This window comes from Antechinus flavipes, chromosome 2 (genome assembly GCF_016432865.1).
Source record: "Antechinus flavipes isolate AdamAnt ecotype Samford, QLD, Australia chromosome 2, AdamAnt_v2, whole genome shotgun sequence".
NCBI classification, from domain to species: domain Eukaryota; kingdom Metazoa; phylum Chordata; class Mammalia; order Dasyuromorphia; family Dasyuridae; genus Antechinus; species Antechinus flavipes.
The window spans coordinates 41,640,018-41,662,575 of record NC_067399.1 but is presented as its reverse complement, the minus strand read 5'-3'; the positions used below and the strand labels follow the sequence as shown (position 1 = coordinate 41,662,575).

The window sequence follows — 22,558 nt, the reverse complement described above, 5'->3', positions numbered from 1 at the left end:
TTGGGAACGAGGGATAAGATTATGGAAGGAGGTTACTTTTTAGTGTTATGGAAGACAAACTTATTTTTTAACATTATAGTTTACTTGACAGAAAAGAAGACCTATTTGGTAGGGTTTTTAAATCTTTGGAAGAACATAAAAGGTAAGTCTGTACCCAATACCTGAGGAAGAAGATGGCAGTCCCATCGTAGAAGTCTCTAATGGGACCAAAACTTGCTATTATTTTGTTTGATGGGTCTCCTAAAAAGATGGAGCTTTCAGGGGCAGGGCCTTGGAACACTAATTGGGTGACAGCACAAGTTGAGTTCCACTATCAATGGAGATCCTGGGACAAATTGCCCATCAGAGTGTTGTGACTTCTTAGCTGTCTTAATTCAAATGATCTAGACCAGTGATAGGAATTAGTGGCAATTCTGGATGCACTGTGATTCATTTGCTGGACCTGGTGTTTCTGGTAATTTCTTGGCTATCATTATTTTATCCCAAAAGATTTTCATAAACTGATTTTTACATAATTTTCCTACTTTGAAAAATTATTTACATTGGTTTTTTTTCTTATTTTAATTTTAAGCTCATCTTCTAGTTTTAGGGTTGTTTTGATATTGTTTTATTTTAGTTTATTGATTTTTAATACATTGTTTTATGAATTGTGTTGGGAGAGAAAAATCAGAGCAAAAGGGAAAAACCATGCGAGAGAAAAAAAGACACAAAGAAGTGAACATTGCATGTGTTGATTTACATTTGATATGTAAAAATATATTTAAAAAACTACCATAAGTTTTTTTAGTACTCTTCATCAAGGTTGAGAGGGGGATAGAGTGAGATCTTTGGCAAATCCTTGGGGCTGTTGTGCTTACTATAGCCCTGGCCGGTATTCAGCCAGTCCCCTATGCAGTCCAAAGACTGGTATTTGGCACAGCCAAATGGTTTAAAAGGGGAGGAAGGGTAAGTAAAGTTGTCACAAATATTTTCTAGACTTTTAATGGACTTCAGGTTGCTTCTGTTTAGCAGCTATTTCAGTGACTTTGGAAGTGGAGTATTTTATATTCTTATTACTCTATTATAATTTATGACAATTATTAAAATAGTTTTAATTAGATTTTATGACTCACTAGTAACTATTGAATTTTTTTAAGAGAAAAAAGCCCTTGTGAACCTGTTGGACTAGGTCAAATTCAATCAACCAATCAATGCTGTTTGTCCTTTGTTTCAAAGGGAACTGATGAGGGCCCTAGCCCTCATCAGTGGGTAAATTGGACTGAAGTGAGACAGCTGCACAAAGTAATCAGCCTCACTCTCTGGTCCAACAGCAGGCCAAAAGTCAGGGTGACTGGGATGGCCCGGCTTCTTCAATGTCCGACCCAGCTCTAAGCACTCCCCATTGCCTGCATCCGCCATCTCCAAGGCGCCCGTTCTGCGGGCCACAAACACTTATCACCTACTTACTGTGTGCCAGGACCCGGGCTAAGGCTGGGGACGCAAAAAGAGGCACTTTGTGACCTCAGGCAGCTTACACTCTAATGCATAAACAATAAGTCAGCACAGCACATATATACAGGAAAAAAGGAAATAATTAACAGACGGAAGGTACTGGGACTAAAAGGTTTAGGAAAAGCTTTCTGTAGAAGGTAGAAAAGGCACGGGATGGCACATTGATTTAGAGCTCTGGGCCTGGAGTCAGGAAGACCAGCATTCCATCAGACACTCACTGGCTGTGTGAGTGACCTTATCCTGTCTGCCTCAGTTTCCCCACCTGTAAAATGAGCTGGAGAAGGAAATCACAAACCTCTCTAATGTCTCTGCCAAAAAAACTCCAAATGGGATCACAAAGAGTCAGATGTGATTGAAACAACCGAATGACAATGGAAGAAGCTGGGAAGAAGGACTGGTCCAAAAAGTATGAGTGAATAAATCTCAAAAGTACCAACATTTTCCAGACAGAAAATGTATATAGTGTTCGTTACCTTTTGGCCTAGTATAACATAATTGAAAAAAGGCATTTCTAGTGAATGTAAGATCTTCTGACTTTACTATTTTTCACCAACAATATTCTAAATTCTATTGTCACAGGAGTTTACATTCCAAAGGGGTTATATGATCTGGAATAAAATTTCAATTTTTCTCAAAATTGAGGCTTCAAAACCAATTCCAAGGTATAGGTTTGATATTAATCTATTATTAAGTTTTGTTTTCTAAAATAAAAAATGGCTGTATAAATATGCAGGATGGCAATTGGTACACACACATTAACCTAGGTGCTGACCTTTTGCAGGTTGTATATGAGCTTCTTGGTTGAGAATACGACAAGGGGCCCAATGAACTCGCAGATGACACTGACCGTCATGAGCTGTGTCTTCCTTATGTTTCCTCCTATGATGGCATAGCACACCAGTCTTTCTTTGACAAACTGTATACAAAATTGAAGCATGATGAGAATGGCCAGCAATGAGTAAACCTTTCACTTAGCTGCCACTTAAGCAAAATTAATAAAGTATGTTGAAGAGAATGAAAAATCTAATCAAATTATATTTTCCCAAACTTGCACTCAAGTATTTCTTCTTGTCAGAGTTAAACCTCTTAGTCTTATCTTCTTCATCTGTAAAATGGGTATAAAAAAGCTCCTCTTACCTACTCCAACCTCCAACCAGGGTTATTGGTAATAAAAGTACTGAGGCATAGTAGAATGCTATGGACCTGTGAACCACCATTAGTTTTAACTTTTAGCATAATGAATGGGTCTTCCTTTGGTTGCCTTTAATCTTATACATGATAAAATATGATAAGAGAAAAAGATGGATCAATATCTTTGGCTAAAGCTAGACGCCGCCCCCCTCCCGCCCCCAAATGAGCCCTCCTCACAGTTCACATGATCTAGAAATTGACTGCTTATGGCAGAGTCAGACACCTCCTTAAATGTCATTTTAAAGCAGGGTTGACGGTAGCTATAGAAACCAGGAGAACCACAGCAACACCTAAAGAACGAAGGCAATTGGGCTGCTGTAGTAAGGCACAGCTCTAAACCAGTCCTTGAAAGAAATGGCTTCCTCCGTTATTAATTAAATTAATTAATCAAGGATTGATTTTTCTGAGCCAAATGTCAAGGGATTTCAGAAATAGCAGTTAACAGCTGCTTTATCGGGGAGGAAAGAAAGAGACTGACTGTCTGCCTTTTGTTTTCACCTTAGGAACGTCAGAAAATCCTTCCAACACCAGCTCAGATGTTTGGCCAGGGGCTAGCTCCATTCTGACCGGGTGAATCTGAAACACGGGATTATGTGGGTTCGCGCCGTGCGAATTGTTCAGAGTCAGGGGACTCGCGTGGGTCGACCGTTTTTGTTTGTTGTTGTGGTGGAAGCCTTCATTCATCCAGAACAGCTGGTGGAATCGGCGTCCCTTGTTGGTCAGTTTCAGATGGTAGAAGTAGGGGTCCACACTGTACAGGTTTCAGAAACACAGAGGGAGTTATACACGACACGGAGGGCTACATGTTACTCCGTAGCACCCCAGCCACACTCGTCCCCCCGAATCACTCACAGGCTGGGGTTCTGTGGGTCGGGCCCACTGGGAGGCTCAGGAGCAAGAGTGAGAGGGGTTCAGATCCAACTTGCTCCTAGCAAAGGCATTTAGTGAGACGGCACAGTGAAATAACAGTTGTCAGAATATTCCCCGATAAACCTGGGGTGCACTTTCCCACACATATACACAGCATCTCTGGGAAGACTGGGCCTGAACTAAACTGCCTGGTGTAAGGCACCGAATGCAGGGTCCCCTCGGGGCAGCATCTCTGCTGGTTGTCAGGGGCCACTCCTTTCCATAGCCTGACTCGGACGTTGGTGGTCAGGAATTGCGAAGATGTTCCCTCCCTGGAAGGAGCATCTCTCTGGAACAGCATCCATCTAGAGCGTATGTCAGTGGTCCTCAAACTTTTGGTCTCAATATCTTTATCCTATTAAAAATGATTGAGGATCTGTCCAAAGAGTTTTTGTTTATGTGGTTTATGGTTATAGATATTGATCACATTAAAAATAAAAACTAATTATGAATTTGTAGACTCTCTGAAAGGATTTCAGAGATTCCCAGGATGCTCTGGACCAGACTTTGAGAACCACTGGTGTATGCTTTTGCTGATGCAATGTCTCCTACTGATTCAATGGTTCCCTTTTAAAGCAAGCATCCTTCACAGCTGCGAGGGGCCAGGGGCGAGGGAGTCGAGTACGTTCCCCCTGGACCCCCAAGTGGCTCCTGTTTTTCACCGCCTCTAATTCTTTAAGTGCTGCAGTGGATCCCATGTTGGGCAGCTTACCACCCTTCCACGCAGGCTCAGGTGTTTGCTGCTTCCCTTCCTGATTCAGTCACACAGATGTTCGCATCTGCGCCATTACTTTAACACCTGGCAGGCCATCCACACTTGGTGGCTCTGCAAGGCAAAGTAGGGCTGGTGACTTTTCACAGCTCTCCCTAACTTCAGTCCACTTCAGCAATTTGCAGGCTCCTCCCTCCTACCTATATCCGTGTTTGGCTGCAAATACAGACACACACACTTCCCCTTTTTCAGCGGGTTTAAAACCAAATGGATAGTGAGCAAAAGTATTTCTTTTTGTTAAAAAGAAATCTCCTTTTAATAAATTTGGTGTTTACTCAGAAATTTCAGGAAGATAACACCAAATCACTCCACCTTGAAAGCAGTGTGAGGTAATAAAGAACTCTTTGGAATTGCAATTAGGTGACCTGAGTTCGAATGTCAAATTCTGATGCTTATGAGGTTTCCCCATATGTAAAACACGAGTATTGCTGCATACAACTCATTGAGCTTATCTGAACCTCAGTTTCCCTATATGTAAAACACACGTACCGCTATATACAACTAATTGAGCTCCTCTGAGCCTCAGTTTCCCCATATGTGAAACACGTGTATTGTGGTACACAACTTGAGTTATGTGAGGACAGTGCTTTGTAAATCTCAATATATTATTGAATGATAAGCTAGTATTTACATAGTGTGGTATGCAATGGTCATCAGAAGACCTACATTCAAATCTTGCTTCCCTGCAACAGGGATAGAGGAGCTTGGAAGTAGAGGGTGTTTGGAGAAGGGGACGATTTTATTTTGGGACAAGCTGAGTATAAGATGTCTGCAGAATATTGTCCGGCTCCAGATAGCCAACGGGCAGTTGGAGAGATGAGTCAGGAGGTCAGCAGACAAGCTGTGACCAGAGGAGCATACTCGAGATCCATCGGCACGGAGAAGTGGGGGTTGGTGAAAGCATCAAGAAAGATGGCTGGTAGGGAAAAGAGAAGGCGATCTAAGACAGAGCCTTGTTAGATGGGGCCCAGGTGAAAATGCAGCAGAGAGGACTGAAGAGGCCAGTCAGGGAGGAGAACCAAAAGGAATCAGTGTTGCAAAAACCCAAAAGATCAAGGAGAAGAGGCTGGCTGACTGTATCAGAGCTATGGAGAAGTCGGGAAGGATGGGAATCGAGAAAGAGCTATTGGATTTGGTGTTTGAGAAGTCACTGGCAACTGTGGAGAGAGCAGTTTCTGGGAAATGGAAATGGGAGGATGGGAGTCAGATTGCCAAGAATTAAGAAAGGAACAAAAGAAAGTGGAGATGAGATCGGAGACCACCTTCTCAAGGAGCTTAGCCTTGAAAGGGAGGACAACAATGGCTAGAAGGGATGGAGGACCAAATAAGGTTCTTGGAGGACGTGGGCGTTCATCATGGGCGTGTCTGCGGACAGGGGGGAAACCGCTAGTGCACAGGGAGCCTGGTGGGACAGGGGGAGCAATCTGTTGGAGAAGGGAGGAGGGCACGTGATCTTGGTGCTTGTGGAGGACCATGTTTTTATGTGGGATGAGGAGGAGGGAAGAAGGCAAAGTTCGTGGTAAATGTTCTCAGTTTTTTTCAGTGAAATATGAGGCAAGATTCTTAGCTGAGAGGATGGAGGAGAGAGTCACAAGTAGTTTGTGGAGGAATGGAAAGGTTTGAAAAAAGTGGAGAACAAATACATTAGGATGATGTAAAAATAACTGCTTGTCTTGAGGGGCCCATTAAGGCTCCCCATCAAATTTATGTAAATTAAAGTATGTAATATAGGTTTGTAGTGGACTCAAGCATCATGGTTCCATGATTTTCTCCAGCCTCATTCAGCAGCATGCATAGGAACAAAGATGGTTGGCATAATCCCAAACCGAGGTTTGGCAGGGTGACATCAGTGTTAGGAGAAGGAAGCAAAGGGTTTAATCTTCTTAGCTTTCAATCCCCACACAGCCTGGCTGCAACCTATCCTTCCAGACTCATTAGACATTATTTCTCCTCATGTACTTGGTCATCCAGCTAAACTGCTCTCCATTTACATCTTCTCTCTCTGGGTATTAGTTCTGGCAGTCCACATGCTTGGAATGCACTCTCACCTTGGCTCCACCTCCCAGAGTCCCTCGCTTCCTTCAAAATACAGCAGAAAGAAGGTGCAGTGGAGGGAGCACCGGCCTTGAACTTGGGAGGACCTAAGTTCAAATGTAACCCGAGATGCTTAGCACTTTTGGGCATCTACCTCCAACTGCCTGGCCACAAAATAAAATGAAATCCAAACAGGATCAACCTGGTACTTACCTACTTTGAAAAGCCCAACTCCTCTGGAAGCTTTCCTAATCCCTCTTAATTTTAATGCATTACTTGTGTTGGTCATTTATAATTTGTCCTCTATATAGCTTGGATATATTTGTTTCTGTGCTGTCTTCCCTGCTAGACTGTAAACTCCTTGAGGGCAGGAACTATCTTGTGTCTTTCTTTGTATCCCTAGCACTTGACACTGTGCCTACCCATGGTAAATGCGTACTGAATGCTTATTGACAAAAATACGTATTTTCAATTTTATATTTACATTTATTTTTATATAACTATTTAGATTTATATTTGTTCTCCATAAGTGTAGAAAACCTAGAAATGTTTTGAAAACCTAGAAGTGCCATAAAAATTTAGAATACTTTTTCTTATGAACAATTATAAATATTGACCCAACTGAAATGAGAAAGAGCAACATTAGGATTCAAAAAGAGATAAGGAGACACTTTCTAAGCAGGACCAGAGAAGCCTTTACATAATTATAACAATAACATAAAGAAAAATAAATCTGAAAGACTCGAGCCCTCTAATTAGTGCTACGCCCAGCCATAATTCCAGAGGACTGATTAAAAACTATGCTGCCCATCTCTGGACAGATAGAGGATGCTCAAGGCACAGCACAGGCCACAGATTTTTGGCTATAATCAATGGGGAAATATGCTTTGCTTGACTGTGCATATTTATTACAAGGGTTTACCAATTTTTTCCAATTGGGGGTAAGATGGGAGGAAAAGTTCAGACTAGAATAGGTTCCAAAACAAGATAAGAATAGAATAAAGCTGAAGAAGACCAGAAGGAATTCCAGAAAAGCAGGACAACTTTGAAAATTATGTTGTATAATTGTATCTTGTAATAAAGCTAATTTATTATATATCTACAAAGAAAAGCAAGCTGAACATATCAGAGATTTACAGTGTTGTGCGTGATTCCCTCCTATAATATTTATGGAAACCCTTATTTTATTTGGTGTTTGTTGGGTACAGATATTTTTGTGAAGGAGAAATGTAAAAAGAGCAAGTATGAGAGAGATGGGGGATGAGAGAGACACACAGAGAAAGAGACAGGAGGAGATAGAGACAACGAAAAAGGGACACACACAGAGAGAAAGACAGAAATATGAAAAGAGACAGAGAGACAGAGAGAGGAGACAGAAAGAGATAGAGCCAAAGACAGAGTCAGAGAAAAAGGGGCAGAGAGAGAGAAAAAGAGAAATATGGAAAGAAACAGAAAAAGAGATACAAAGAAAGAGATAAAGAGTCAAAAAGGGAGGGAAAGAAGGAAGAGAGGCAGAAAGAGAGAGAGAGAGAGAAAGGGAGGGAGGGAGAGGGAGAAGAAGGGATGAAGATGGGGGATAAGAGACAAGGAGACAGACACAAAGAAAGAGAAAGGAAGAAATAGAGACAAAGATAAAGACAGAGAAAAAGGGACAGAGAAAGAGAGAGAGATGGAAAGAGATAGAGAGACAGCAACAGAGACACAAAGGGAGACAGGAAGCAAGGCAGGGAAGAAGGGAGGGAGAAAAAAGATAGAGGGGGGGGGAGAGAGAGAGAGAGACAGAGAGAGAGACAGAGAGACAGAGACAGAGAGAGAGAGACAGAGAGAGACAGAGAGACAGAGACAGAGACAGAGAGAGACAGAGACAGAGAGATAGAGACAGAGACAGACAGAGAGAGAGACAGAGACAGAGAGACAGAGACAGAGAGAGAGACAGAGAGACAGAGACAGAGACAGAGAGAGAGAGACAGAGACAGAGAGACAGAGACAGACAGAGAAAGAGAGACAGAGACAGACAGAGAGAGACAGAGACGGAGACAGAGACAGACAGAGAGAGAGACAGAGACAGACAGAGAGACAGAGAGACAGAGACAGACAGAGAGAGAGAGAGACAGAGAGACAGAAAAAGACAGAGAGACAGAGACAGAGAGAGACAGAGAGAGAGAGAGAGAGACAGAGAGACAGAGACAGAGAGAGACAGAGAGACAGAGAAAGACAGAGAGAGAGACAGAGAGAAGAGAAGGGGAAGGGAGAGAGATCCCTAGCTTTGAGGAAGCTAAGTCCAGTCAGTGCCATCTCAGGCCTTCGAAGCTGAGGTTCCAAAGAACACAGGGAAGCAGTCTATGCAGCAGATTCCCTGTGCCCAGAGGGAGCCCCACAGGCCCTTGAGAAAGGGCCTTCGCCATCCATGGGCTGAGTTTCCAAAGCTGCCTCCATTCCCTCGCATTTGCCCGCTCTTCTCAGGGGTGGCAGCGCATTATGGGAGAGTGTACCCCAAACGATGAATAGAAAAGTTTGTTACCATTCCTACTACAGTGCCACCTCAGCAAATGCCTTTGAGCTAATTCCATACAAGGTCGGGTTTTTGGAGGTGTTGATCAGTTTTGAATGTTTTTCTCTTCTTCCTTTTTTTCTTTCTTTAAAAGAAAAAAAGATTGTGTTAAGAGGAATGGCTCTCTGGAGAGGGCGGGGAAGGAGGGAAATTTAGGTGACTGACAAACAAAAGGCATCCACCATGGTGTGAAACGACCTCCAAGGCCGAAAGCCCCCCTACCTGAAGTGGGCTCCCAAGTTGAGCTCTGGGGCGAAAGGCTTGTCGGAGACGATTGTGGTTCCCTTCCCCACGGCCTTGACGGGGATCTGGTAGCTGCTGCTGTTCTGAATGGACAGAACAATCATGTCTTTGAAGGGCAGCATGTCGTCCAGGTTGGCCGTCACCGTCAGGAGAACTTCACTTTCCGGAGGAACGATGCCTTCGTCGGGCGAAATCTTCCACAGGGACTTTCTGCTCGCCTGCAATACAAGATCAAAAAGTTCCCAGCCAAAGCACGCTTCTGCTTCCGTCGGGTGCATGTCAAACCCTAGAAGCGTCTGATAAAGGGAATAGCAAGCTCTCAATCCCAGATTTTCTGACAAAAAAGGGCGCTCTTTGCAAATGAAAGCCCACTGTGGCTCTTAGTTTTATGTCTCCTCCCTCCCCCTTTTGCAAGGATGGTGGAAACAAATAATAGTGTAATGTTTAGATTATCTATAAACATGAATTTGAATTCTGGTACTCTAAATGGAAGACCTTCGGCCAATAATCAGAGTAGTTATGGAGGAACCAAACCAAATATATATTGATAGTTTCTCTATAAATGAAACTAGACAATATAAGGAAGTTGCAGCTAAATGGAAGGGGGAATGGTAACTATTAATTAGCATCTTTAGAGTGCTTTAAGTTTTGTAATGTTTTCCACAAACATTATCTCCTTCGATCCTCACAACAACCCTGAAAGGTAGGTACTTTTATTATACCCATTCCATAGAGCAGGGCTTCTTAAACTTTTTCCACTTGTGACCTCTTTCTGGGGGAAATGCTTATGTGACCTGTGTACATAGGTATAAAAATAGATATACAAATCAAATATTTATTGAAAATAAATCATAAGGAGATTTATTTTAAGACAATTCTTTGGTAAATATATAATTAGACCATTTATTAAAGATGAAAGCAAATTTGCATACTAATGAGATGGATGTGCTTGTTTATTTCTACATAAAGAATTAAATCTTGGCAGAATATTCGATACTGCAGGACGCAGAGCATTCAGAAAGCTTTTACTGTTGCCAAATTTTTTACGATCCCCACTTTCAGCTACCCAACCTCAGATAGAGTTGCAACCCACAGTTTTAAGTTTTGCCATAAAGGAGGAAACTGAGGCAGTTTAAGTGTGCTAGGATCACACAGCTAGGAAATATCTGAGTTTGGTTTGAATTCAGATCTTTCTGACTTTAGTCCAGTGGTGGATCCAACCATAGCTGTCAAGTTCATTTGAGAATGGCAAGTAGGGGAGATACTAAACAACAGTATGAAGAATGAAAATTATATTGTATCCCTTAACATTACAAAAGAGATGAAAATGACTAGTTTAATAGTCAGGAAATAATTGATGATCAAAATGGAAGTCATTTCTGAGTTAACTGCTTTTGTGTATTCTATCAAAAGACTAGAGCAAAAGGTGAAAACAGTGAGTTAGACTATGACTATTTTCTATAGTTTAGGGAACTTATGAAACTTCTACGGAAGGTTAACCAATTGAAAGCAATTGTCCACGGAAGGAGGGTAAAAGAATCAATTTCCTTAGCTAATGAACATAGGACTTCCTAGCTAAGGGGAGAGAAATGACAATTGAGTACAGTGCCGTGTTAGAATCAAAACGCATCTGGAGTCATCCTCAATACAGAAGATGCTGGTGGACATATTATAAATAGTGAAGTGTGTGCTAGGGTATGCAAACAGCTTTGGCTTGAAATTTACCTAAAACAGATTATTGCAAGAAACCTTAGAGGTGAAATAAGTAAGAAAATAATGGAATGAAGAATTCTTGACATTTTTGTATCTCCCGGGCTCCTTTGGCAGTATTGGGAGGACCACAGGCCTCTTAACTGAATACTGTTGTTAAATAATTGAGGGAAATACAAACTTTTAGTCAGGGTTTAATGGGAAAAATACATAATCCTCTTTCCCCATCCAAGTTCACAGAATCCCTGAAATCTGTCCATAAATCAGTCCATGGACTCTAAGACCTCTTCTTCTAAGGGGACTTAGTGTCATCATTTGTGACTATGAAACTAGCACATTTGGTCTCATGTTAGTTTCTTTTTTATGCTACCAATGATAATTTTTTCCTTCACTAATATTTTATTTTTCCAAATACATGAAAAGATAATTTTCAACATTCACCTTTGCAAAATCTTGTATTCTAAATTTTGCTTCCTCTTTCCCACTTTGCTTCCTCCCCTATACAGCAAGTGATCTGATACAGTTTAAATATATGTAATTCTTACAAACATATTTCCATATTCATCATTTTATGCAAGAAAAATAATATCAAGAGACAATTAGGTGGTGCAGTGGATAGAGCACCAGCCCTGAAGTCAGGAGGCCCTGAGTTCAAATCTGGTCTCAGACACTTAACACTTCCTAGCTGGCAAGTCACTTAATCCCAATTGCCTCAGCAAAAAAAAAAAAAAAAAAGAAAGAAAGAAAGAAAAGAAAAATCATATCAAAAGGGAAAAAACAAGCAAACAAACAACAACAAAAATCACCTTAGCTTCTGATGTACAATATGTAGACACTAAAATTGGGCTTGAGAAAATGCAATCAGGAAAAGTGGACCAAATACATATAGCAGAAATCTAGGCTGGAGGTGAAAGAGTTTTTAAAAGAATTTAAGGGATCAATTATTAACATATGGGATTGGGGGAAAATTCATAGGTGGCATTTGCATCACAAAAAGTGATCAAGGGGACTTTGGTAACTCCCACACAACATGTCCACTTTATCTCCATTAACTCTTCATGTGAGAACAACCCAGACAGATGTCAAGACCATCTTGGATGAAAACCTGAAAATGGAATGGCTAACTTAGGCATCTGATTTCCTACAGAAGACCATCACAGCATCACAGCATCTAACTGACTAAGCAATGTAGTGAATGAATAGGAATTTCCACTTGGTTTATTGTTTAAGCCTTGGCTCAATTGAAAACATGGCTTCCAAACCTCTCGTCCAACAAGGTCTACACTGTTCTTACAAGATACCTTGATGGATGAAACCATGGAGACTCTGTTCAACAAAAGTTTGTTAATATTAAGCAAGAAACCAAAGAGGGACATGTACACTTGCCAAAGACATTCGATTTTATCATGGGGCAAATAGCAGATAGCAGGTGGAAGGAACACTCTACAGATGATCTCTGGATGCTTCTGTTTGGATGGTTAAGTTGGGGAATCTCTTCAGTAAAATCTCTGACCACTTCAAAGTGGTCAATCACAAGGCAAAAATGAAATGGATAAATTGTGAACATTGTTCAGGATATATCATATACTTGGCTGTCCACTGTATTAGTCCATCAAGACATCTGTTAGGTAGGCAACAGCATTAAACAAGAAGCTGGGCCCAGAAATAACCATAAAGTGAAGGGGTGATAAAGAGGAAACAGTGGTTAGAAACAAAACAGACTTTTGAGGAGGGAGGAATAAAAAGAGAGATAAAGGAAGAAACAGAAGATAATGGGATGAATAATAATAACTGTGAAAGTGAATGGTATGAGCTCACCCACAAAACAGAAGCAAATAGTAGAATGGGTTAAAAATTAGGTTCCAACATTATATTGTTTAAAAAAGACCTACTTGAAACAGAAAGACACAGACAATATTAAAATAAACAATTAATTAGAGTCTAACATGTTTCAACTGAGGTTTAAAAAAAGGCAGGAGCAGCGATCATGATCTCAGACAAAGCAAAAGCAAAATAGACCTAATTAAAATAGATAATTAGAGAAACTACATATTGCTAAAAGGTACCATAGACAACAAAATAATATGAAAATTTTTTACAGCAAGTTTCTCTGATAAAAACACCATTCTCAAATATATATTGAATATAGAAGAGAGTCAAGTTTACAAAAATAAGAGCCATTCCCCAAATGATAAATAGTTAAAGCATATGAACAGGCAGTTTTCAGAAGAAATCAAAGCTATCTATGATCATGTGAAAAAAAATATTCTAAATCATTATTATTAGAGATATGCAAATTAAAACAACTCCAAGGTAACACTTCTCCCCTATCAGAAATGACAAATGCTAGTTATGAGAGAAAAATAGGTACACCAAATAAACTCATGGAGCTGGGAACTGGCCCAACCATTCTAGAAAACAATTTGAAACTATAGCCACAGGGCTATAAAACTGTGCCTACCCTTTCACCCAGCAATACCACTACGAAAAAGGAGATTTATGTACAAAAATGTTTATAGCAACTCTTTGTGGTGGCAAAGGAGTGTTTAATGAATGAAGACTCAATGAACTGATGCAAAGTGAAATGTGGAAAACTGGGAGATCATTGAGCATAGCAACAGCAATGTTGTAATGATAATCAACTGTGGAAGACTTGGCTACTCTGAACAATACAATGATCCAAGACAATTCCAAAGAATCCATGATGGAAAAATTCTAAAAAAAAAAAATAATCTCCAGAGAGATAACTGATGAACTCTGGGTTCAAAGTGAAGTATAATTTTCTCATTTTATTTTTCATGCTTTTTCTGAAATATGGCTAATATGGAAATATGTTTTTCGTGATTTCACATCTAATAAGTGATACCATACTGCTTGCCTTCCCAGTGGATAGGGCAAAGGGTAGGAAGTAGGATTTGGAACTCAAAAATTAGGAAGAAAAGAATATTGAAAATAAGTAATGATTTAAGAAAATAATTAGGTATGTTATCAAACCGCTCAGCCAAGAAGCATTTAGTAGGCACTTACTGTATGCCAGACATTGTGGTAAGCACTGGGCATACAAAGAAAGGCAAAAATAGTCCCTGCAATCACTAGGGAAGACAAGAAGCAAATAGCTGTTTGCAGACAAAACATATACAGGATAAACTGGAGAAAGGCAATAGACAGAAGGCACTAGTATGCAAGAGAATCAGAAAAAGCTTCTTGGAGAAAGTGGAATTATATCTGGCACTTTAAAGGAAGCAGAAAAACAGAGATGAGCTTGTTCCTGTGAGCAAGACACAGGCAAGATTCATAAACACCTTGTAGTCTTAGAAAGAATCAATTAGAAAACTACCTCAACAACAAATAACATTTTTTTTTTAAGATTTAAGGTTTGATGTGAAATACAGCTAAAATGAGTTTTTCTAAATGAGAATGTGTTTGCTTATTCATATTATTCATTCCATCAGCACTTACATAAATGGAATGGTATAATAAATGTTTATTAAAATTCAAGCACAGAAAATGTCACAAAATGGAATGTTATAATAAATGTTTACTAAAATTCAAGCACAGAAAATGTCACAAATAATAATGAGGCATGAATCATCACACCAAGATGCCACCAGTCTTTCTTAAAGGGACATAATTCTGATCATGTCAATTATATTTTTTGAAATTACATTTTATTATTTCAAAAATCAACATAAATACAGGTTTTCTCCTCCTCACTCCACTCTGACTCAATTGAGACAGAAAAACAGAAACCCTCATACAAACAGATATAATCAAGGAAAACAATTTTTTACAAATTGGCCAAATCTGAAAAAACAGAAAGAAATTATCCATATAGCTTAACATACACAAATATAGGTACACATATTATATATACATAGGTATCTATGTGTATGTATATACCTATATGTATATACATAATTATATATTTAGGCAAGTGTATATAAAGAGAACATATGTGCCATGTTCCTATATTAGAGTATAAGCAGTTTATCCTGGTTTAATACGTTAGGATTATTCATTCACTTTTACTTTTGTTTTTCTTGTTTTTCTTGACTCCAGTGTCCAGTTAACTTAAAGTTAACTTTAAAACTTAAAAAGTTAAGTTTTACCTAACTTCAAGCGTTTTACCTAACTCTTTTTACCAAGAATACTTTGAAATCTTCCTTTTAAATAAAGGTCCATTTTCTTCTCATATGATTAAACTAAGTTTTGCTGAGGAAATTATGCTTGACCTTTGCCTTGTGGATTATTAATTTTTCGTTTCCTTAGAGTGGTGGCTGCCAAGTTGTATGAGATCCTCACTGAATCCGAAGTACTTGAATTCTTTTTTTCTGGCTGCCTGCAGTATGGTTTTCTTTGGCCTGGAAGCTTTGGACTTTGGTCCTTTATAGTTCTTCTGTTCTCATGTTGGGACTCCTTTCAGACAGTGATGGTGGATGCTTTCTATCATTTTGCCCTCTTGGTTCTAAGAGATCTGAACAGTTTGCTTTTAAGATTACTTGAAATAGAAATAGTTTCATTTGTAAAAATATTTTAAATGCTTTTTGATACCTCTCCCCCCAAAACAACAACAACAACAACAACAACAACAACAACTCATTTGCATTGTCTCTCTAGGATCCTAACTGAATTTATTTCCAAGTTGTGTTTTCTTTTGAGATTTTGCTTATAAATATTTTGGAGAGATTCCCTTCTTTTGGATTTGTGACTTGGGTATCCTTTTTACTATAATAGCTTTTTATGATGGGATTCATTTCCCTGGTCTGTTTCCTGACTCCGGACTTGATGTTTGGCCAGGTTTCATGAATGTCTGGAGAGAGGTCAGTGTGGTTTCTTTCTTATGGTACTGAGTGCTAATTTATTCCTGGATCATAAGGACAGCTCAGGCTGGAGATCTGCAACTTTCTGAAGTTTCCAAAGTGGTCTGATCCAGAGGAATCAGATTTCTGGTCTGAGCTCACCTGGGTTTGGTGAAAAACTGCAGCTTGATGCTGGATTCAGCCACTGACCAGTCAGCTGGATGGCTCTGCTATTTCAGTGTAGAATTGCAGCAGTAGAATTGCAACAAGCTTCCCTCTAGGAGTCCTTTGGTCTGGGATTTCTGTCTGACTGTGATTATTCCTCCACAGGTTTTACATCGAAGTGGAAACTGAGCCCCTCTCCGTTCCTGGGGTCTGAGCCCCCCAACTGCTGCTTGCTTCTGACTTGTTCCTCTCTGTCCATAGCTCTTTGCCATCTCTAGGCACAAGTGTCCTGGATTTGGAGCTTGGAGCTTGGTGGTAGATGGCACAGCCATTCCTACACCTACAGAGGTTCAGGGAGGGATCTTGTTCCCCCCCTTCCTGTGTGGGTACAGAGAGTCTTTGTGCAGGAGGGTGTTCCTTGGGACTGACTCCTGGTCAAACCTCATTCGCGATATACACAGACTTCTGTGTCTGGCTCTCTCTCCCAACCTGAGCTAGAAAAATAACTCATTAAAATTCTTTTCCTTGGATTTGTCCATTCATTTTTGGCTTAATAAATATTCCAGATCAATTTGGAGGGTTTTTTTTTTTTGCAGCGGGAGAAGGGATCTTTATTATCTATGTCTATGTCTCTCTCTTCATGTCTCCTGTGTTTCTGTCTGTCTTTCACTCTCTCTCATTTTCCCTCACTGTCTCTCCATCTCTCTGTCTCTGTCTTTCTCTTTCTCTCTCTCCACCCCCTTACTCTGTCTCTCCCTTTGCCCCACCTCCCTTGTTTTTCTGTCTCTCTCTTCTCTGTCTCTGTCTGTCTGTCTCTCTCTCTTCATGTCTCCTATGTCTCTCTCACTTTCTTTGTCTTTTTCTCTCACTCTTTTTTCCTCTGTCTCTTTCTCTGTCTCTCTCTCCCTCCCCCTCTGTCTTTGTCTCTCTCCTTCTCCCCCTGTCTCCCTCTCTGTCTATATCTGTTTCTTTCACACTCAGACAGACACACGTTCTTCTTGTTGATGAAACTGTAAGAGAACTAGAATTGTGCAGTTCTGCTTTCATTTAATATCACAAATTGTGACAAGATAACTTGGCTATCTTGAGGAGGATGTTACTTGTGGAGCTTGAACTGCTTCTTGTTTTTTTCGACTTTCAACCCCTCCCTTCCCCAACCTGAGGGTTCTCTTTCCTTAATTCTATTTTCACATATTAGTGTTCAAAGCATATGGCCCAAACAGCATCATAACAACTGGAATCACAGATAAATCCTTGCACATCTCCTTTGATAGGTAAGCTTGAATAAACTAAAAACACCTTAATTCCATACTTTTATTCCTCTCCATGAAATTCCACACTTGAAAATCCCAGAAAGGCACATCTGGAAACAGAGACCAATCCTAAAATCTCCTTAAAGGAGGAGGCATCTTTGTCATATATCAGAGAAGGAACTATCCCTGTACAAAAAGGAAAAGTTGAGACATCATCTTTGAGGGAGCTGTCAAATATGCTATGTTATCTATATGAAGATTGGGAAGCTATAACATCCTACTTTTGTATTCAACTGGCCATAAAGAAATAGTCTTTAATAAATCTCTCTAAAATATGTGATATTTCTCCATAAGCCTCCTCCTTTTTTCCCTTTCCTAGCATGAATTATACTGAGTTACCACAAAATATTTCATTTGGAGAAATTTCTGCTGCCAAATGTAGGAATCCAACAGAGAGTACTCAGCTCTAGTGAATGGTCCCAATTTGTCCCTAAATCTATACATCAAGATGTGATCTTTACCCTGGGACTTTAGATATTCCATTCAGCAACAAAATTCTATTCAGTCACACATCTGCTAAGCCTCCACTATGTGCAAGGCATTTCTCTCAATAATACGAATTTAAAGACAAAAAGGAATATTCATCTCTGCCAAAGAACTTGTATTGTCCCAAAGAGTACACTATATACACACATCAAGAAGCATAAAATAATTTCAGAAGGAGGAGACACTTAAGAGTAGGGGAATCCAGTTAAGATTTTCACAGGAGGTGGGATTTGAACTGAGCTTTAAAGGAAGCGAGGGACCTGTGCAATTACGGAACAGGAGATGGAACACCAAACTCAAGGAACAGCAAGTGAGCTGGTTGGGCTAGATGTAACACAGAAAACATAAAGAGAACCTAGAGTCAGAGTGTGAAGGACTATGGACATGAAAAAGGAACTTGCATTTTATCAGAGACCCCATAAACAGCTATTGAGGATGCTTGAGCATGGGAAGGGCAAGATCACACTTGTGCTTTAGGAAAATTATTTTGGGAGCTATGTGGAGGGTGGATTGGAAAAGGTAAGAAAATGGGAGGAGGAGTCGAATTGGGAGGCGATTACAATAATGCAGGGGAGAGGTGATGAAGGACTAAAGTAGGGAAGTGGCCAGGGAACTGGAAAGAAGGGGAAGGATTCAAGAGGTAGACTCATGATCACAGATTTGGGAACAGGCTGAAAGCACCTTGAATGCCATCTAGCCCAAATCCCTGATTTTAGAAAAGACTCTGGCAATCCTGCATTTCCAGCTGCCTCTTCCAAGTCGTTTTTATTAATATTGTCAGTCTCCCAGTTGATGTTTCCCAGCACCATAAAACCCCCAAATGATCTGTCTATTCCCCTATCTTGGCTTCTTTTCTGAAAGTATGTTTCTGGTCGTGGCCCCACCAGCTTCCCAATCACCTGGGTTTGGAAGTTTGGGGGCACCTCTCATCTCCCCTTTCCTCATGATTTTTACCTGGTCATTTCCCAAGGAATGTCTGTTGTTCCTGCACAAATCTCTCCCACATCGCTTTCCCCCTCCCCATCCATGCTGCCCTTGTAAAGGCTTTTATCAGCTTTCAATGGGGACTATTGTCAGAGCTTCATACCCGGGTTCCTCGCTTCCCATCTCTGCCTTCCCTAACATCAATTTTGTGGAGCATCAAATTGCTCTTCCTATTGCCTGGCTCTGAGCAGGTCACTCCTTTGTTTAACAAGCTGGCTTCCTAGGTGATGGAATATGGAGCATTTGATTCCCCCTCCCTCAATCTGCCTTATTTCAAACTATTCCCTTTCATGCCATCTCTATTCTGGCCAGCCCTTGCTCTCCTGCTTCTATGCATTCAACCTGTTGAAGTGCTTCTTCCTTTCAAATCCAGCTCTGAGGCTTTTCTTTCATGAAACTTTTCTGATCCTTCAACTAAAATGATCATTTTTTTATCTCAATTCTTCTCAGAATACCTGGTCCGTACTTTTTCTCTGTCATTACTGCATTCTACCAGCATCGTAGCTATTTATACTGTCCCATTAAACCATAAGCCCTCTAAAGCCAGGGATGGTGTTAATTTACATTTTTGTATTTCTAGTGCCTTGAATGACCTATTGAACACAGTAGGTGGTTGATAAATGTTTGCTGACTCGAATTGGATATTAATGTGGAGGCATGATATGGGAATCTAATAAGTCTTGCCAAACTGAATCATGCACTTAATAGAACTACAGATTAATCAACTGTGTGTTTAAATAATGGAGTTATAGAAATGACTTATAGATAGGGATAGAAAGAATCCAACAGAAATATTGAATTTTATACTGGGTAGAATTTGATCCAAAAAGAATTTGTATATACCTATGGTTGTTATACTTTAGATTCATAAATGACAATAGGATCATAGGATTGGAGCTGGAAGAGATCCTGTAATTCACCTCATCCTACCATGTATTACAGAGAAGGAAACTGAGATACAACATGTTTAAGTGACCCACTCAAGGTCACACAACATTAACAAAATGGTCTCTGAACTGAGAACCTCTGAAGTTTATCATTATATCATGTGATGATTGTAAGATTCAGGGTTTTTTCCCCCAAATTTTTTCTTGAATTTTTTTACCCTAATTGGCTATGTACAAAAACATTGAAATATTAAGAAAACAATGAGGGAAAACCTCTGGTTTTCCAAATCACCATTCTGCATTTGTATAAAATGTGATACTTAAGTATTATTAACACTAATGGTTTCATTATTGCCTTTAAAAGAAGAGCAAAATCCCATAATCTGCTTTTGTGGGCAAGCTAGAATGGTCCAGGCATTGACTTCAAAATAATCATTCCTAATTCAGTTTCTTAATTCATTTGCAATACTTCTATCTCCAAAGTAAAAACTTGTAGTAACTTCATATCATGAGGAAAATTGTTATAAATTCCAATTTTAATTTATGTTATATGTTGGCAGATTGATACATATAGCTGTTTGTTCTATAGTCTGATGAAGTCTTATATAAAGTACATCTTAAGAGGAATGGCTATAGTTATCCATTCAATATGTATGTTTGAATATCTATATATCTAAATATTATAGTTCTAATATATCCTGAATAATGTCCTTATTCAAAAAAAGTATGACAATAGATTTAGCAAACCTGAATGATCCATATTTCTTTTTTCTCAGAGATTCTTGAGGTTATACTTAATTTTATTCCTTTAAAATTTTAGATTTTAGGCTGAAAGAATTTTTTAGTCTACTAAGAGACATATCTGCTTTTCCCACACTGAACTTGGATTTGAGTACTAAGTAATCTTGTCTAGTTCAAGGCAGAAGTAGGAATATGGCTTGGGAACAAAGTTATATGGAAATCAGAGGCGCCAGGTTTTTTCCAATCATTAAGAAGCCAAATAGAAAAGAGAAATAGTTCTCATTTATAACTACTCAAATTCTGGCCTAGGGCCACTATTTATTATCTCAAAGAAGTTTTGTTACTTTCTTTAAAAATGTCCTATTTTCTTCCTTTTATATTAAAAAAAAGCAAAAACAAAAACCCCAAACAAAATCCAGTGTCATACAGACAAAGCCACTGGAAATTGTTTTGAGAACCCCTCCCCACAAAACCCTTGTTTTCTGTGTCTGGTCAGTAGTTCAGGTCAATTCACTGAACTATAACAACCAAGAGACTGTCACCAGAGAGCATTCTATTTCTAGTCAGGGGATATTAGCTTGAGATTGACATATACCATTTCTTTTCTGATTCACCCTGACACAGGATGCTGGACTGGAACGGAGACATGATAGCTGTTCTCTGGAGGTGAATTGGCGAGCCTTCCATCTGACGAAGTTTATTAATCAGTGCTTGGCAAGAAGTCAAGTAACAGAGGCAGAACAGTATGCAACATGGCAGAGCAATATCAGACAGAATCCTGCAGGCTATAACAATAGCATGCTCCTGCCAAACTCAAACTCCCCAGCCTGGTGACTCTGCAGTTTGAGCTTGTTGACAACTCTCCTTTCAGAGGATGTTGAGTAGGAGAGGATTTGGTCTACATTCTTTTTTCTTCTTTGTTGTACTTTATATATTATTTTTTTCTAGATAGAAAGTTTTTTTTATTCTTTTAGGAAGGTATACGAAGTTAGAACATTGAGTTAGTGGGAGCCCTCCTGCTCCCCTATAACTTTCCCTTCCACGTCTCCACCTATGTTGTACTTGGAATGGGTTCCTAAAAGCAACAAAGATCCTTTTCACCTCAGAAAGCATCGAAAACTAAAACTCAGGGCTTGATTTTTTTTTTTTTTTACTGATTTCTAGTCTTAAGGTGATAGAAAAAAAACTAATACTACAGATTAAACTTGAAAACCAGTTGTTAAACATTTATGAAAATAGCACTGGCCCCACTCTTACCCCTTGACCTCTTTTAGAAAAGTCTTCATTTTAGATCTAGACCCACAAACAACCAACCAATCAACAGATATTTATTAAGAGCTAAATATGTGCCAAACATTTTGCTATGTATTGAGGACACAAATAATGAAAATAACATTGGTGTTTATATAATGCTTTAAGACTTGCAAAGTATTTCTATAAATGTTCTCTCATTTGATCCTAATAACCACTCTGAGAAACATTATCCCCTTATAAAGGTGAGGAAAACGGAGCCAGAGGTTGACTAGCAAGTGTCTGAAATAGATCTTCCTGACTTTAAGTAAATAGTGGTCTCCTACACGACCCACCTAACCTCCAGCACCAAGGACAGCACTTCCATGCAGTCGGATTTCTAATGGGAACCTCAACATGCTCTTTCCTTCACCCTTATGACAAATGACATGCATCAATTATTCCAGTACTCTGAACAGGGTAGTGACTCCGTAGAAAATTGTTGACCGATTGCTCCTGCCTGAGCATGAAGTACCATTCACTGCACACTGACACACTTCTCAGATTGGTGCTCACCATTCCCAAGATGAAGCTGAAAATGTTATTACAAGTTTTCTCATTGAATTATTTTGAATACTTATTTGGGATTCAGGGATGCATGCTATTGTTTGCACATAAAAAAAATCACTCTCACAATAATGTGGAGTGTGAATAAGCTGATAGAGTTGCTATTGTGTGTGTTAATGATTGTGAAGCCCAAAAGAGATAAAAATATGTATTGTATCTGAAAGTAATTCATTTTCCATTTGAAATTCATAAAAAGTTTTCTTCAGAGAAATGAGAGTAAACAATAATAAGAAAGCAAACTTCAGAGTCAGAAATAGTCTCCTTTCTCTTGTACTATTGTTCTAGTAGAAAACAAAATTCCTGATCACCTGCCTCCATCCCATTTATCTAAATGGTGGTGTCTCTATTCACATGTCTCTCTTCTCTAAATCGAGTCACTTCGAAAACTACTCTGTACAAGAAATTGGAAATTAAGAACTAGAAGA

General features: G+C 39.4%; 1 protein-coding gene across 1 annotated transcript in view; it reads right to left on the bottom strand.

The window, feature by feature from the left end:
- LOC127547654 (hydrocephalus-inducing protein homolog) overlaps positions 1-22,558 on the bottom strand; it is a 150,875-nt gene that overhangs the window by 50,017 nt on the left and 78,300 nt on the right. Inside the window, exons 12-14 of the mRNA XM_051974606.1 lie at positions 9,171-9,409; positions 3,181-3,433; positions 2,264-2,407 (exon numbers count right to left, since the gene is read on the bottom strand). Coding sequence (XP_051830566.1) covers positions 2,264-2,407; positions 3,181-3,433; positions 9,171-9,409 — 636 coding nt within the window. The remainder of the gene's footprint in view (positions 1-2,263; positions 2,408-3,180; positions 3,434-9,170; positions 9,410-22,558) is intronic.